The sequence below is a fragment of the Physeter macrocephalus genome, chromosome 16, assembly GCF_002837175.3.
Source record: "Physeter macrocephalus isolate SW-GA chromosome 16, ASM283717v5, whole genome shotgun sequence".
Taxonomy (NCBI): domain Eukaryota; kingdom Metazoa; phylum Chordata; class Mammalia; order Artiodactyla; family Physeteridae; genus Physeter; species Physeter macrocephalus.
This window is the reverse complement of record NC_041229.1, coordinates 30508017-30523208: the sequence shown is the minus strand read 5'-3', so window position 1 is coordinate 30523208 and position 15192 is coordinate 30508017. Positions and strand designations below refer to the sequence as shown.

Genomic DNA, 15192 nt, shown 5'->3' with positions numbered 1-15192 from the left:
TTTTAGGGTGGATTTAGTGTAGCCTTTACTCTAGGGCTAATTTAGCCTTCTTATTAAGGGAACTTTACCGATTGCCCTAGGTGTTCAATATCTTGCCACTCTTGCTGCGTGGAACTCAAACCGCTCCAAGCCCTGTGTTATTGCTGGGAATTGTTCAGTCTATAGCCCTTGGTGGTATATATGCAGCTTAGTATTCATCAATAGACTCCATGGGACTCCTTTCAATTTCTGTAATGCTTACTCTGTATAGATCCCACCTCTTTCTGTGGAGAAATAACATTTCTTCCAAGGGTAACTTGACCCTAATCCTTGTAAAGGCAACTCTAGTATTATCATACTGAAGGAGCACATATGTGAGAATGGGTCTAACCTATGAAGGCCCACACTCTCCATCCCTATCTTTCTGATCCTCATATTTCCCCTGATCTCAGTTTTTTGCACTAGTCAAAAAAGATCATTGAGCTGAAATGGGCTTGACCATTTCTTGGATCTTGGGTATATCAATCAGCAATGGTGTGAAAATACATAGAAAACTACAAGCATTCCACAGACCCATATAAGTTATTAGTGAAAGCTTTAATATGTGTGTAATCCAGAGATGGAGAATGTGTGTCAAGGTCATGGAGAAAATTGACATGGGCTGTTATGAAAATTTTACTGGAATGGGAAGTTTCCATTTCATTCCTTCTCTCCAGGCTTGTGGTCATACACTGTAGGTGTCCTTGGGGTTGTATGTAGTCTGGAGAATGCTGTCTGGACTTGAGACCAAGGATTCAGGTGGTCTTAGACAAGTGGCCAAAACAAATATAACCTTTTCCTTTTTCTGGTTGCCTTACCTCTTATTCACCCTTTGGTACAGCAACGTAGAGGCTTATTTTATTTAGGAGTAAGTCCAGAATTATTTTCAAAACACATTCTGTTTTTCAAGAAAAAAATTCCTAAAAACCAAATACTTACTTTCAAAGTTTTGATTTGAGCAAAATATATATATTATAAAAGATATTAGAAAAATCAACACTGACAACAGAATAAAATTACATTATCACCATAATATATAATTTACTTATATATTACTTTCATTAATCATCATTTTAAAAATTCTAAGTATAGTCTGTTTTTACTTCAAAATAACTAAAATGATACCCTTACTGAAACATTTAATTGTTATAGAAACTAATCATTTCTTGATTTAGCTAAGCCAGAGAAATAATTATAATTTCTCAGTTCAAGGATGTTAGGAAACAAGATATACTTTTGGCCTTTGAAGGTGTCTCTTTTCAAACTTAGGAGTAGAGTCCAGTAAAAATTGACAATGAGGGTTTTCAAATTTGAAGATTTTATTATGTATTTTATATAATCACTTACCTATATAATCATTTATCTATGGCTTATAGATTTTACCTTATCTTATGATACATATCACCATGTAATGGTACTGGTCACATAGCAAATATGCAATAAGTACTTGTTAAACAGATGTGAATTGACAAACACCATTAATTATGTCACTCCTAACAACATAGCTTGTTATTACTTTTCAGCCTTCTGGTGATATGATGGGATAGGACATCATATTCAAGTATGTTAGATCCTTGGAAGAAATAGTAGTGTCCTTAAAATGAAAACAAATAAATAGTTTAATTCACTGCTTATATTTCTTTAAAAAAAAGAAAGATAACAGATCTGTGTTTTTATAGGTTATCTAGATTAGATAAAGTCCAATTCAAGATTATAAATGTTGAGTACCTTGGCTAGGTATCCTGACCCCAGATATCTTCCTACTTCTAGTCATTTCACCATAAATATCTTCATTAACTTTATTGAGAAGGTTATTTGGTCTTTAAAGCCAACTCTTAAAATAAAAATGTTTTTGAAAAGTCACACTCCAGGTGGAGAACTCAGAGTGGAAGAGAACAGAGTGGGCTCAGGTAAGGTACATAGAAGTCTTGATGGGGAAAGTAAACAAGACACGGGGGTGGGAATAAAACTCAAAATATCTTGGCCCAAGCAATTTTGCTTATGCTGACCTTGCTTGAAGATATTCATAAACACAAACTCAAACTCAAGCTTCTTTCATCCCACTCTCATCCCCAGTTTACGAGAGCCCATGAAGGGTGGAAGAGACTGAAAGGAAGGTAAAGAACTCAAGATATAAAAACATACAAAAGACTCCTGATTGCCTGAATCTTGGCTGCTATATGCTCACTCACATGTACTGTGCAGCTTGATGTGATAGGAAATTCCAGAGACTCAGACACATGGAAGTGGCAATAATCATATGCTCCCTGTCTGATAGACCACCCTAGCAGAAATACACCATTGGTTCTACCTCACTCTTTCTTCTAGCCCACCTGTTCTGAGCTAGACACAGTGGATTTTCTCTCTGTGACACTATGGAGAACTGAAGAGCCCTTTCTTTTCTAATTTGGATCCCTGTTTTCTGATCTTAGAGGCTTTATAATCAGTTCAGTATTTTAAAAAGGAATTTCTAGTATTTTCATGGTTTCCTAATCTACTTACTGTTGTAATAGAAGGGCCAATTCCTGGGAAGTATGTGGTAATCAATTGGGGATAACTGGGGTCCATGGATTGTCTCCTCCCATTGTACCTGAGCAAAGAAATAACCAGCAGAAACTGCATCAGAAAATGGATTTCATGACATTAAGCTTGGCATTTCATGATCATGAATCACAACACCCACCTTATTCTCTCCTGAAAGGCTCTTCCTGAAAGGGTTTAAACTTCACCCATAAGAAAACCAAGGACCTAAACAGTTCACTCATTTACTCCGTTTCTATAGGACTCAAACCCTCAAAGAGAAGATAGATGCTAAAATTTTATCCAAATGCAGATAGTATGAAATTATTCATGAACGAGTATCTTTATTCGGCAAAATGGTAAAGAAGTTCAACTCACCACAGAGAGACTGAAAGCCATATATGTCATCAGCAGAGAGGTGAAATGTGTTGTAGTCAGTATATCTGTAGGTGGGGAACATTATGGCCCTTGGATCGTTGGAATGGCCAAGACGCAAGGAATGGCCAAGTGCGTGAACAGCAAGTAGGAACAAGTTTGTGCCTAAGAGGAAACCAATCAAAAGAGGGAAAGAACAGCAAAATATATTGACATCTAGAAAATAATGACACAACATCTGACACAATGAAAAGGGAAACATTTGGCAATACTTTACTTATTTCCCCTCCTTCATGCACAAATTTTTTCAACCTTGGCACATTATAGGCCAGATAATTCTTTGCTGTCACGGCTGTCCTGTGCATTACAGATATTTATAAATCTCTGGTTTTACCATTAAATTCAAGTAGCACCACCCCCCTTCTAGTTTTGACAACCAAAAAAAATGTCTCCACACGTTTTTAAATGCCCTTTTGGGGCAAAATTGCCTCTGGTTAAGGACCACTGCACTATCAGACAAATGAAATATGTTCTATTTTTTTAAATTTCTGGAATAACTCACAGCTGGGTTCATTGCTTCTAAATAATTCTCAACCCACATGACCCGTTCTGCTTTTACTCTTAATCAGGCTTCACTAGATATAGAAAAGTCTTTAGTAACCATCCTTTACAAAACCCAAATCTAAGGCCATATTAAGTTCCAGGTGCTATGAGTCACTGAGAGATAAACCACATTATGTCTAAGCCTTATACAACACAAAGAAAGCCATCGTGTTCTCTATTTTCAGATGAGGACATAGTATCAGCAAGATTAACTGACCAAATTAGTGCTTGAGCCAAGATTCAAATCCAAATTTCTCGGCTCTAAAAACTCCTTGGCTCATCCTTTTCCTATACATGATTCTAAATGAAATCAAAGAGACTATATTTACAATTTAGACATATTTACACTATCAAGTTATAGTCATGCCTGTTCATTTTTTTTAATATATGTTTCAAAGGATGCACCTTTGTAGGTAAGAGACAGGGAGGTGTCCTTTCTGTCAAATTTCCTAATTCTCAGAAGATTTGAAAATTCCTGGCTGTTATTTTTTTTAAATCTGCACTCTAATCTAATGCATTCATTTTGGTCTTTCTTTTTCTATAGCAAAATTGAAGCTCAGAGCTAACTTCCCAGGGTCACACACCACTTAGCTACAGAGCCTGATCTTGAAATACTCTCCAGAACCCAAGGTGAACAAAGAGTTCACACCTCTATGGGGGGATGTCTAGGAACACAAATCTTCCAAGCATTCCCTGTAACACGCGGGTCCAGTAACTAACTCAGGGATGCTTTCACTTCTCTCAAATAACGAGAAAGAAGAAGCAAACACTGATTCTCTCCACTCTGCATAAGACTGGGAAGAGTAAACAAAACCTTTTACAATTTGGCCTAAACCTGAATTTATCTTATTCCTATACTACTGTGTACAAAAGATCACCATTGGTTCTCATCTCAAAATAATGGATTTTTGTTTGTGTTCTCTTTCCTTTTAGATTGTGGGCTTCTGAAAGGACTGTGTCTTTTTCATCTCTGTATCCAAGCGCCCCCATCACTTAACACCTTAATAGAAGCTCAGTAAAGATGGTGGGACTTGTTCATTTAAGTTATTGTGTCAAAATTAGGCTGAGAATAAGTATTTTAAGTTAGAATTTTCATAGATAATTTAATTTTTTGAAAGTTTAGAATCAAACAAATTAAAATAAGGCAACATGGGCAAGTAGAAAGTATACACTGGGCTAAGATAAGAGCTAGGAAATAAATGTTCTGGTCCCAGCTTTTTCACAAGGTAGCCACTAACATTCTCTTTTCTCTATCTGTAAAGATCTGTATTAAATGACTTTCCTAAGTTTCTTTAGAATTTTAAAAATTCTGCGAGGCTAACCAGAATAAGTTTCTCCTGTCAGATGAAGAGATTACAAACCCCAAATATTCTTGGATAAAATTTAGACAAATTTAACATATCTACTAAGGATTTGAGGCTCAGCAAGGACCTAATCCTACATCATTTGTCTTTTGATAATGAAAAAGTTCACTTCTCAATCAAGGATTTCATAAGCTTAGGCCACAAGTCAGACTAAAACAAATAGCTTTTCTGGTCTATAAAAATATCTCCATCCAATGCATGCAATATCAACAAGGAGGGGATAATGCTAAGTAGAGCATATTCTTGATGACTTTCTCTTCATTTACTTTCCACATGAGTCAGTCATATAATCTAGAATTTCTAATAGAAAGATTAGGAAGTCTTCTGATATGACGGCTGAATTTTCCTGTGGATAGTGACTTCTCTAAATAACAGGGGATACTAGTTACCCTCATCCCCCAACTTTCTGGGATGGATGACGAATTATAGTTCCTCTGTAAATACACACAGATATTTACATTGACCTTTAACAAGATCATTGCTAAATGATCAATTGGGCATTCTGAAAATTTTATCCCAGAATCACAAGAGACTATGTGACCTTATAAACTTGTGTTTCTTTATAAGGAACTCTAAATTCTCTATAATATAATTTCATCTTTATGTGTCACTATGAATCTAAGAGATTGTCAACATACAATGAATCATGCAAATGATCATCTCTATCCTAGGATTGTTGGCATACACAGAATTAGTATCTGTGTTTGCTCATGTTTATGGATTGTACTGCCAAAAACTGATTCCCTAAATAATGACTTTTTTCTTTCTATACTATGGTTCTTAAGGTTCCTGAATTTATACTAATAAATTAATTTATCTTCATAGATTCTTAGAACTGACCTTTAAAATAATCTAGTCCAATATGCTTCATTTATAGACAGTGAAATTGAAACAGTGTTAAATTTTTATTTAGTGGCAAAAATTTTAATCAGAAGAAGTTTTCCTATTCTGTAATCCTTTCTTAGAATGTAGCCTTTCAAAAACAGGATATAAATTAGAATTTGTTAGGATTTTCCTATTGTTTGGGGGTTTGAGGAACCTACCTTTGTAGCTTTTAGTCTAGATTTCAGCCTCATCAAAATGTGCATCTCCTCCAATACCAGGTCCAGGTCCAAAAGCATGGGCTAAGATTCTCCCTCTGCCATCAAAAGAACTGAAGTCTCCATGTGCTTATTAAAAGAAAAAAAAAAAAGAAAAAGAAAATTAGTACATCTATACATGCTATAGGTCATGCCAAATGAAACAGATGAGGTAAGTCCAAGTTCTCTACCTCCAAATGCAAATTGTATCATGATGTCAGCCTTGCCTGCATTAATCTTTCTGAATTTCAGTGGGGTCACATCACTCCATACTTGAAAATCTTTCTGGAAAGCATAGTCAACATCCTCAGGCTTCATGTCAGGAGTGTAATTGCTAATTCTTTACCAGCAGAACAAAAGAGAAAAAAATACATGGAAACCATGTGTTAATTTTGTCATATTACAGTACTTCATTTCTGCTAACTTCATTTGAGAATGAAGTGTTTCATAAATCAATAGGCCAGATGAGAAAAACTTGCTTCATTAGCTACAGAAATATGTATCCTTGGACACCTTAGTCCTTAAACAGAATCTAACTTGATTTCTACTCATTTATGATTTACAGGTCATCATTATGAAGGATTTACATTTGTAGAAGCTTGCTTTTTGCCCCTGCTCCCAGACTTCTGCATTTATTCATCTAAGTAGTCTATAAAATTTTCTCTTGCCTCTTATTTATCATAGATTCAGATTTATTCTCCTTTTATTTACAGCCATTCTACTCTGCTCTGGACTGACAAGCCCAACAACTCCATTGAGTGAACAATCCTCCCTCTAGAGACACTATTACACAGGAATAGTGTTAACAATTGAGGGAGGCTTCCTGTAGACCTGGGGGAAATTAGAAAAATACTTGGCTATGATGTTATACCTGTAGGTGATAAAACGGTTCTTCTAGACTGGCCTCCCTGGCATTACTCTGAAATTATGAATATCGGGGACTCAACATCGAGGTCTGTGCATCATGTCCAGAGTAGATGTGTCCAGTTGCCCAGTCACTTTTAACCCCAAGAACTGCTGCATTTCCTGGATTTTACCTTCTATGAAGTTCCTATTGACTTTCATTTTTGTCATTGGAGTTGTTTCCATCTCGAGGCTATAAAAGGTTACCAAGTATCTCTGGAAAAAAATATATTTATTAATACATTATTTTATGTGGAAAAGTTTCTGTTGGAGCTCTGTATTTATAACTCAAATGCACACTGATGCTTTTTTAAGGCAAGGGTTTTGGCCATTTGGGAGAGTTACTCAGTTTTCTTCCTGAATCTCTCACATATATAGATGTTATTAAACTTTTGTTTGATTTTTCTCCTGTTAATCTGTCTCATGTCAATTTAATTTTTAGACCAGCCAGAAGAATCTAGAAAAGTAGAGGAAAATTTCTTCTTCCAAGACACTTTTTTCTTACATTCCTCTTTGGCAAAAATAAATAAGTAAGTAAGTAAATAAATAAATAAATACATACATACATACATACATATATAAATGAATAAATAAATAAATAAAAATAAAACAACAACATCAAAAAACCATACTAAAAGCAAATAGCCTCCCAAAGCAGTTTTCAACTAATACTTTTCAAGATAAAACTGGTCAATGCAATAAATGTTAAAGACAAAAATCAGGCTAGATAAATTCTATAGTGTCAATACTTACCTGAGCAGATACCACATCATTTTCTTCAGAGCTTGAATAGTTAGTCAGGGCAGCGGCTCCAGAAGCAGTGACCTGCAGAACCAGTATCAATAAAAGAAACTTCATTCTACACCTCTTCTGAACAGCTTAACCCAATTTATCCTGTTCCTTTTCAGTACAAGTTCCTTAAATGTCTCTCTTTATACAGCTCTTAGGCCAGGCTCTGTAAATACGAAATCCATTGCATGACTCATGGTTGATATCATCCTTTGATTTATCTCAAAAAAATGCAAACACATGTATGACCTTATTCTAGGACCAACAGTGGGTCAGTTAATATCTAACCCATCAATGGGTCAATTAGCATCAAACTCATCCCTCACTCAGACAACTCAGAGTATATTTCTTCAAAATAAAGAAGCCACAACTTCCATCTACCTTATAAAATAAACCATTATATGAGAAATATTAAGCACCTAAAATATGAAAATAACTTAAAAATACATTTTTAGGAAGTTCAGGATCTGAACTTTCACAATAATACTTTCCTTATATTTATTATAAGTGAAATAAGCTTTTTTAAAAAACTAAATCTAAGAAGTTAGATTAAGTTCTTTTGTTAGAATAGAAGAATACTCTCTAAGCTGAATTTAGCTCCCTAGAGAACTGTAATATAGACATTCCCTGTTTAGAAAGGAAAAGTTTATAACAGCATGATGTTTGATGTTTGTTCTCTGATGTTTGTTTGTTCTTTGTGCAGGCTTAGATCCTGTTTCTATAATTTGAGCTGTTCAGGCATCTGAATTGAGGCCTAATCCCAACTGCATAGCTGGGTAGAGAGATTCTAGAGGCAAATTTCCTTTCATGCTTCATGTTGGTAGCATGAAGGTCAACACTTCAACTTTGGGAGATAGCAAAAGTTTTCCTCTGGAATCTATCTGTCTCCCGATCAGCTCAGCCTCCTCCCTAATGGTCTCATTAACACAGAATCTGTCTCTCAGTCAATAGAGAATGTTTGAAGACTGAAAACATTTAAGACTCAAGGAATAAATTACAACAGAAATGCAAGCAATAGGTCTCCCTTCTGATTCTATGTGAAGAGTCTGGGGGGTGGGGGGTGCATAAAACAGTGTGTTATGATTCAGTCATTGTTCTGACCCACCTTCAAGGCCTGGGAAGTGCTGGCTGCTCCCCAGGATTTCCCTGAGGCTGGGGCTCCAAGGTGAATGATTTCCTTCTTAAGTAGGAAGGAAAGGGGGTCATCTGCATTGCACCTGGTATCTACCTCCATACTCTGCCTTTTTCAAGCTCTGTGATTTAACCTCTAGGATTTTCAGGTATTTCATTTGAAAATGAGAATGATAACTTTTGCCTCCTCATGCTTTTATGATGATTAAATGAAGCAATGTATAATAAGTACAGCACATATTACAGGTGCTCATTAATATTTATTCTTTTCCCCTTGGCCTCAAAGGACAACGTCATGCACTGTAAGTTTGCAACCAGATGTGGCTCTAGGATTCATGAAGAGGAAGATAACATAGAAGAATTGTAAGGTAATCCTTTCAAATATTGAATTTAACTGGAGAATTATAAGAGGAGTATGACAGTTTGGCTATAAATCATAGAAAATGGAATTTGTTAGAAAATATGGGAGGGGTTGGTCCTCCAACAGCAGAACAATGCCCACTGAGGGCATGGACAGTCAGTGTTGCCCTCCACTGTATTCCTGGTGCCTAAAACTACCTTAAAATTAGTAGGTGCTCAATAAATATATGTGAATGAATCTAGTTGGAGAATAGGGCCTAAAGACATCAGTAGTAAACTTCCTTTATGGGAGTAATCATTACACAAGAGACTGTGCTCCTAAACCTCTCTGAAAGCATACAGAACTGGTCTTATCCACAGCAGGAAAGACTGGTTCTTGGAAGACTTTCAAGAAGTCTAGAAAATGTAGGATGTAAGATGCATGGTTAAAGCTGCCCAAGATACAAAGGAAGTGAAAGAATGTCTTCACTGACAGGTTGCTAAAAATAGAATGTGATACCCCAATTTTAATGGTCTCTGGGTGTTTGCTCATCAAATGTCCCAAATGGGTAATTTGGGTCCCTTTGGAAGCCAGAGAACATTGCAGTCAGTAGTCATAAACTGAGGGTCTAAGGTCAAGTTGATCTTCTTTAGAATCTTAGCTCCATCACTTTATGACCTTGGGTAATCATTGTCATCTCTTTAAGACTTAATTTCTTCATTTGTAAAATTGGAACAATAATAGCAGCTATCTCAAGAGTTGTTATAAGAATTACTTTAACTTATAGGGGAAATTATATAGCCTAATGCCTGACACACCTTAAAGATTCAGTGATTTGGTATCTTCCTTCCTTTACTGCACTCTTAAGTAAGACATTTAAAAGAGGCTGGTAATGAGGATGAGAAAGGGAGATCAGCTACATGCCCAGACCAATCTCCTGTGGTAGAAGGAGCTACAATAAGGTTATGATCTAGGCCCAGGATGGAAGCCGAGAGTCCTATCAAAGACATGGCTTCCAGGGGACACACTGAGTGAAGTGATAATCAAGGGGTCATTGGCAATGTTTAGGTGAAAATGAGCATATCTGTGAAAATGCAGAAAGTAGCGTAGATCAGATTTCCTCACAAGGGAGGACTTGCACTGAGTTTCCTTATTAAAAGGCAGATTTTATAACCCAGAGCTTCCAAAAGTATCTAATGCTCTATTATATTGTTTCCTTCTTGACAAACACCAGCACATTCTAAGGTAGATCCCTGATTTAATCACCTTCAGCTGGTTGTTGTCATGCTTGAGGTACAGAGGCAAATCAAAACATGGTCATCAGTAAGGACCAAGAAGGAGAAATGTTCCCCAAATATGCAAAGAAATCCCTTAGCTGACCTCTTCACCAATAGTCTGTTCATGCAGGAAGAAAATTTCAGCTAGTTAAACCTCTTCTTCTATGGATGAAGAAATGGGAGTCTGGAAAAGGGAAGTGAATTGCCTAATGAGACCTCTGGGAGGTCTCCTTACTCTTCCCTGACTTATTGCTACAATATACATTATTTTGTCCCATATCACTTTGATTTTTCTTCAGATTTCTATCTCTTTATGGGTAACTTACTACTGCAAACACTATAAAAATGATACTATAATACCCCCAATCTTTTTAGTTAAAGTCAGGTTGTCCCCTTTGCCATTGTAGGGCCAGAAGTAACCAGACCGTCCTGAGAATGTTGTAGGTGAATCTGGATCCTCAGGGCAGTAGCAGTACTGGTCTTCTCTCTGGAGACTCACCTTCTGTACATCTCTTTCCTGCCTTGGCCTGGGCATTGTCCTGCTGCTAAGGTGCCTTTGTTGCCAAGGCTCCCAGGAATTGGCCCAGAGCACCTCTGAAAATCATAATGTTTAGAGTCACCCTACCCAGTTGTATGGACTTAGACAAGTTAACTTTCCCATGCCTCATTTTCTTTATATGTAAAATGGGAATAGTATTGAAGTTTTGTAAAGAATAAATGGCATAATCCATTAAAGCACCTACTTTCTCCCTTTTTTTTTTTTTTTTTTTTCCTTTTTTTTCTTTTTTTTTTTTTTTTGTGATACGCGGGTCTCTCACTGTTGTGGCCTCTCCCGTTGCGGAACACAGGCTCTGAACGCGCAGGCTCAGCGGCCATGGCTCACGGGCCCAGCCGCTCCGCGGCATGTGGGATCTTCCCGGACTGGGGCACGAACCCGTGACCCCTGCATCGGCAGGCGGACTCTCAACCACTGCGCCACCAGGGAAGCCCTGCCTTCTCCTTTTACCACTGTCTCTGTATGTTGATCATGCCATGGTTGGTCTAGACCAGCTAACTTTTTCCATATAGGAGAAAAGTTAGCCTAAATAACCGTTTTCAACCAGAAGTGCATCTACACCCAGCAAAGAAACACAAACAGGTTGGAGAAGTGCTCGTGTTGATGGTGGAGATGGCTCTTAGAGTCCTCTCCCACCTTCTTCCAGAATCAACTGGAACTTGACCCTACATGGAACTGCTACATGGCTGTCCATAAGGCAGTTTGTCAGAGTAACTGGTTAGAAACCCACTGCCTTCCAAACTAGTTCTTAGCCCACAATTGTGCCAGTGGGTTCCCTAACCCCATGACATTCCTCCCAAGGGAGAAGGTGCAGAACACTGGTGAAAACATGGAATGTATAGGGTTTGGGAGTGAGGTCGATCACACTGGGTGCAGCCCAGAGAAGTAGAGGGAGGAAATAGGGAAGGTAATGGTAGCAGTTGTTCCTTTTTCTTGTCCCTTTTCTTCCCCCAGCAAATGGTTCTCCCTCAAACAACTATAAAATAAGACAAAAGTGCAACAGGAAGCAGATGTCCTATGTGTACATCCCAAGGTAGAGACAATGTGATGATATACACATATGTATTGTTAGTCAATTGTCTATTTTCCTGGGCTTTCCAACAACAAAGTAAGTGCCTAAGACATAATGACTCAGATAACTCTGAACTGGTTTGACTTTGAAGCTGGGTTTAACAGGAAGAGTGAGGCTTTGGAAACAGACTTGGCCTCAAACTTCAGCTATGTTACCTACCAATTGTGTGGCTTTGGGCAAGGTATTTAAGCTCATTTTCCTCATCCATAAGTGACCATTTGAAGGATTAAAACAGATGATGCATGAAACTGCTCAGCACTATGCCTGGCACATTAACAGCCTGTACATAAATGTTGCTTCTCTTTCTTTGGTGACACCTAGAGCAGTGTTTCTCAACATTTCTTTCATTATTGCCTCCCAAAAAGAGGCATTTTAGACATTTCCCCTATGAAATTTCAATATCAGATATATATACCTGTTTATGTACAGTATGCATATCTGTCCTTTATACATAAAAAATAAGATCCTTTTGTCCCCAGTAACCAATTTCCACCCACCTGGGAGTGATAACACTCCCACTGAGAATATATGTCCTATAGTAGTGTGTATTCTACATTGCTGGGTTAGTAAATGACCCATGCCACCAGTTCTGCCTGTTCTGACATGGCATTTCACCAGAGAGCTGATAAAAAGTACATATTCTGGAAGACATCCATAAAGCCAAGAGATCTGGATTTCAGAGACACTATTTAGATCATGGAACTATTTAGATCATAGAGGTAAGCCTGTTGAACTTTGTGTCAGAGAAAAATAGTGACATTCTCACAAAGGATTGACCAAATGTGTTTGTGGGTTAGATCAACTCACATAGAAAACAAATCAATGGCTAGAAAGAAGAGAACAAATCAAAGAGAATATGCATAGTTCTTTTCAAGAGTGAGGCAAGAGAAGTTTTAAATCACTGAATTATTTTTTCCTTTATTTCTATACTTTCCTTCAAGCTGTTAGCCAACTCTGTTTCTTGCCTCAACATTTGTGACCCTGAGTACATTATTCACATTCTGACTTCTTTCCTAGCACTTAAATCACTAAAGTGGCTATGGTTTGAGAAGAGAGGGGTTTTTCCTAAACTGAGCCAATGCTGGAAATGATGGGGGGATATATAGGTTCTTTGTGTCATGAAGAACTGGGCTTCACTTCACAGCAGCACTACAAGGATATGATGCATTATATCTGACACAGCTGCACTAAGATTCATATAAGCTACATATACAGGCTACCTAACATGATCCTTTCTACATAGGGGGTGTACTATGTTGTTGTTGTTATGATGATGATGATGATGGTGATTATACTTTAAGTATAATTGTCTAAATGTTTTGTCTCACTTTTCCACAAAGTGTATAAATTTTATGTTTTAGCAATCATTGTGGACCCTTTTTGAGACTTCAAAGAACACAAAGCAATAGTATTACTAGACAGTCAATCAATAGATGTTTGACTTTAAATGAATCATAATAAAAACATGGAGGTGATACCACTGGACCTAGCACAGGCATGGCTCACATTTCTGCAGCAGGCAGTCTCTTTTCTATGCATGTACTCAAATCAGGGGTAATCTAGGGTATATTTATGAAATAATTAAATGCCCCCCAAGACTTAGGTAAAGCTGTTAATGTGCACATAAGAAAAACCAGAAGAGGTTTTTCCTTTCATCTTGTTCATGTCCTGAGTGCTTGGCTTTATGATCAATGAGCATATTGTCTCTGGTCTCTGCCAGCCAAAGGACATATGTACTTCCTTCTGCAGCATACATCTGGCAGGCAGCCAAATAGGTTGTGGATCCAAGAATAGGCAGTTGGTCAGAAGTACAGGTAATAACTTGGGTTTGTGACTGGCATCTAAGCATTCTTTGTCTGACTATGTCAGCCATCAGGGGAGTTTGTCATAGGGGTCCCATCCATAAGGGGCCTTTATCATCTCAACCTTGTTGCTTTGTTAGTGCTGGAACTACAGCATCCTTACTGCCTATGCAGCAAAGATCTTTGCTTTCCTAGGCTATTTTGGGGAGTAAACTTTCTGGATCCTATGGGATACCTCTTTTGTCTTTGGTTAAGTCATAAAAAGCCTTATTGGTCTGAATTGCTATTAAGATCCTGCTCTTCAATAACCAGATCCTTTGAATTGGAAAAACTTTAAAATTGGTAAATTTTTAGAGCTCTCATCATAAACAACCGTTTTATTGGTACCTATGGAAAGATCAAATTAAAAGGTGGATACAAAGAAATGTAATGGCTAATCTTAAGAACTCCCTTAAAAAAAGAAAAACCAATTCAGGAAGCCTAATTGAATTTTTGGTCTTAGCTTCCCCTAATGGGTCTTACAGGTACTAATGAAAACATTAGGTTAATTAACAATATAATGGGACAAAGCTGATGGGAAATCAAGGGACGCTTCCCAACAAAGTGGAAAATTTTTAAGGGTTATTAAGAAATAAGGTAAATAAAGCACATATTGAAAGATGTGGCCCAAAGAAGAATCAGAAAGGAAAGAGTCATGGCACTCATCCCAGCAGGGTGGAAGTCTTTAGATGGTTATTAAGAAATGGGATAAATACAATAGACATTGATGGGGTTTAAATAAAGGTTTTAATACAGTATTACCTAAGGTTGGGTGGTCCAAAGTGACCCCTAATTTGTCCCCGCAAGATTAAAGGGCCCCAAACAAGTTCACTTTATCTACCACAGTTTGGAGAAATTTTAGAAGCTGGAAGGCAAAAATTACAATGAAAAACCTGACCTGTGATTGCTTGGAGACAACAGTTAGGCCAATTAACAAAGTTAAAGATTGACAAAAGGGCCTAGGTCCCTTGGCCCGACTTCTCACTGGGACCGAAGGCTTTTTACATAAGGAATGGGTAAAATGGCTGGGGGATGGAGACAAGTTTTAAGGACTTCTTGATGTGGGAGACTTATGAGCTGTGGTACCAAAATCCACTGGTGGAACACTGACTTAAGCTACAGTTAGATTGAGAAAAAGTCAAAGTGCAAGTGTTGATAGGATTATAGAGGCTGAAATGTTTGAGCAGATGTTACGTGAAAAGGTTATGTCAACATTGCCTGAGTATTTTATGGGAATGGATGTTATGTCTAGCTGGGAACACTTCCCCTACTCAGAATTGTAAGACTGAGGTTTGTTGATAAGGTCCTAGTAGAGGCTATGGTT

The 15192-nt window shown here is 37.5% G+C and overlaps 1 protein-coding gene across 1 annotated transcript; it reads right to left on the bottom strand.

Moving 5' to 3' along the window:
• Nucleotides 1-1511: 1511 nt before the first annotated feature.
• LOC102984070 (macrophage metalloelastase) lies at nt 1512-7720 on the bottom strand. Its single transcript, XM_007103811.1, is given in 8 exon segments — nt 1512-1612; nt 2517-2608; nt 2702-2726; nt 2917-3078; nt 5924-6049; nt 6151-6299; nt 6831-7078; nt 7616-7720. Coding segments are annotated over 8 exon segments (1008 nt in total).
• Nucleotides 7721-15192: the final 7472 nt, after the last annotated feature.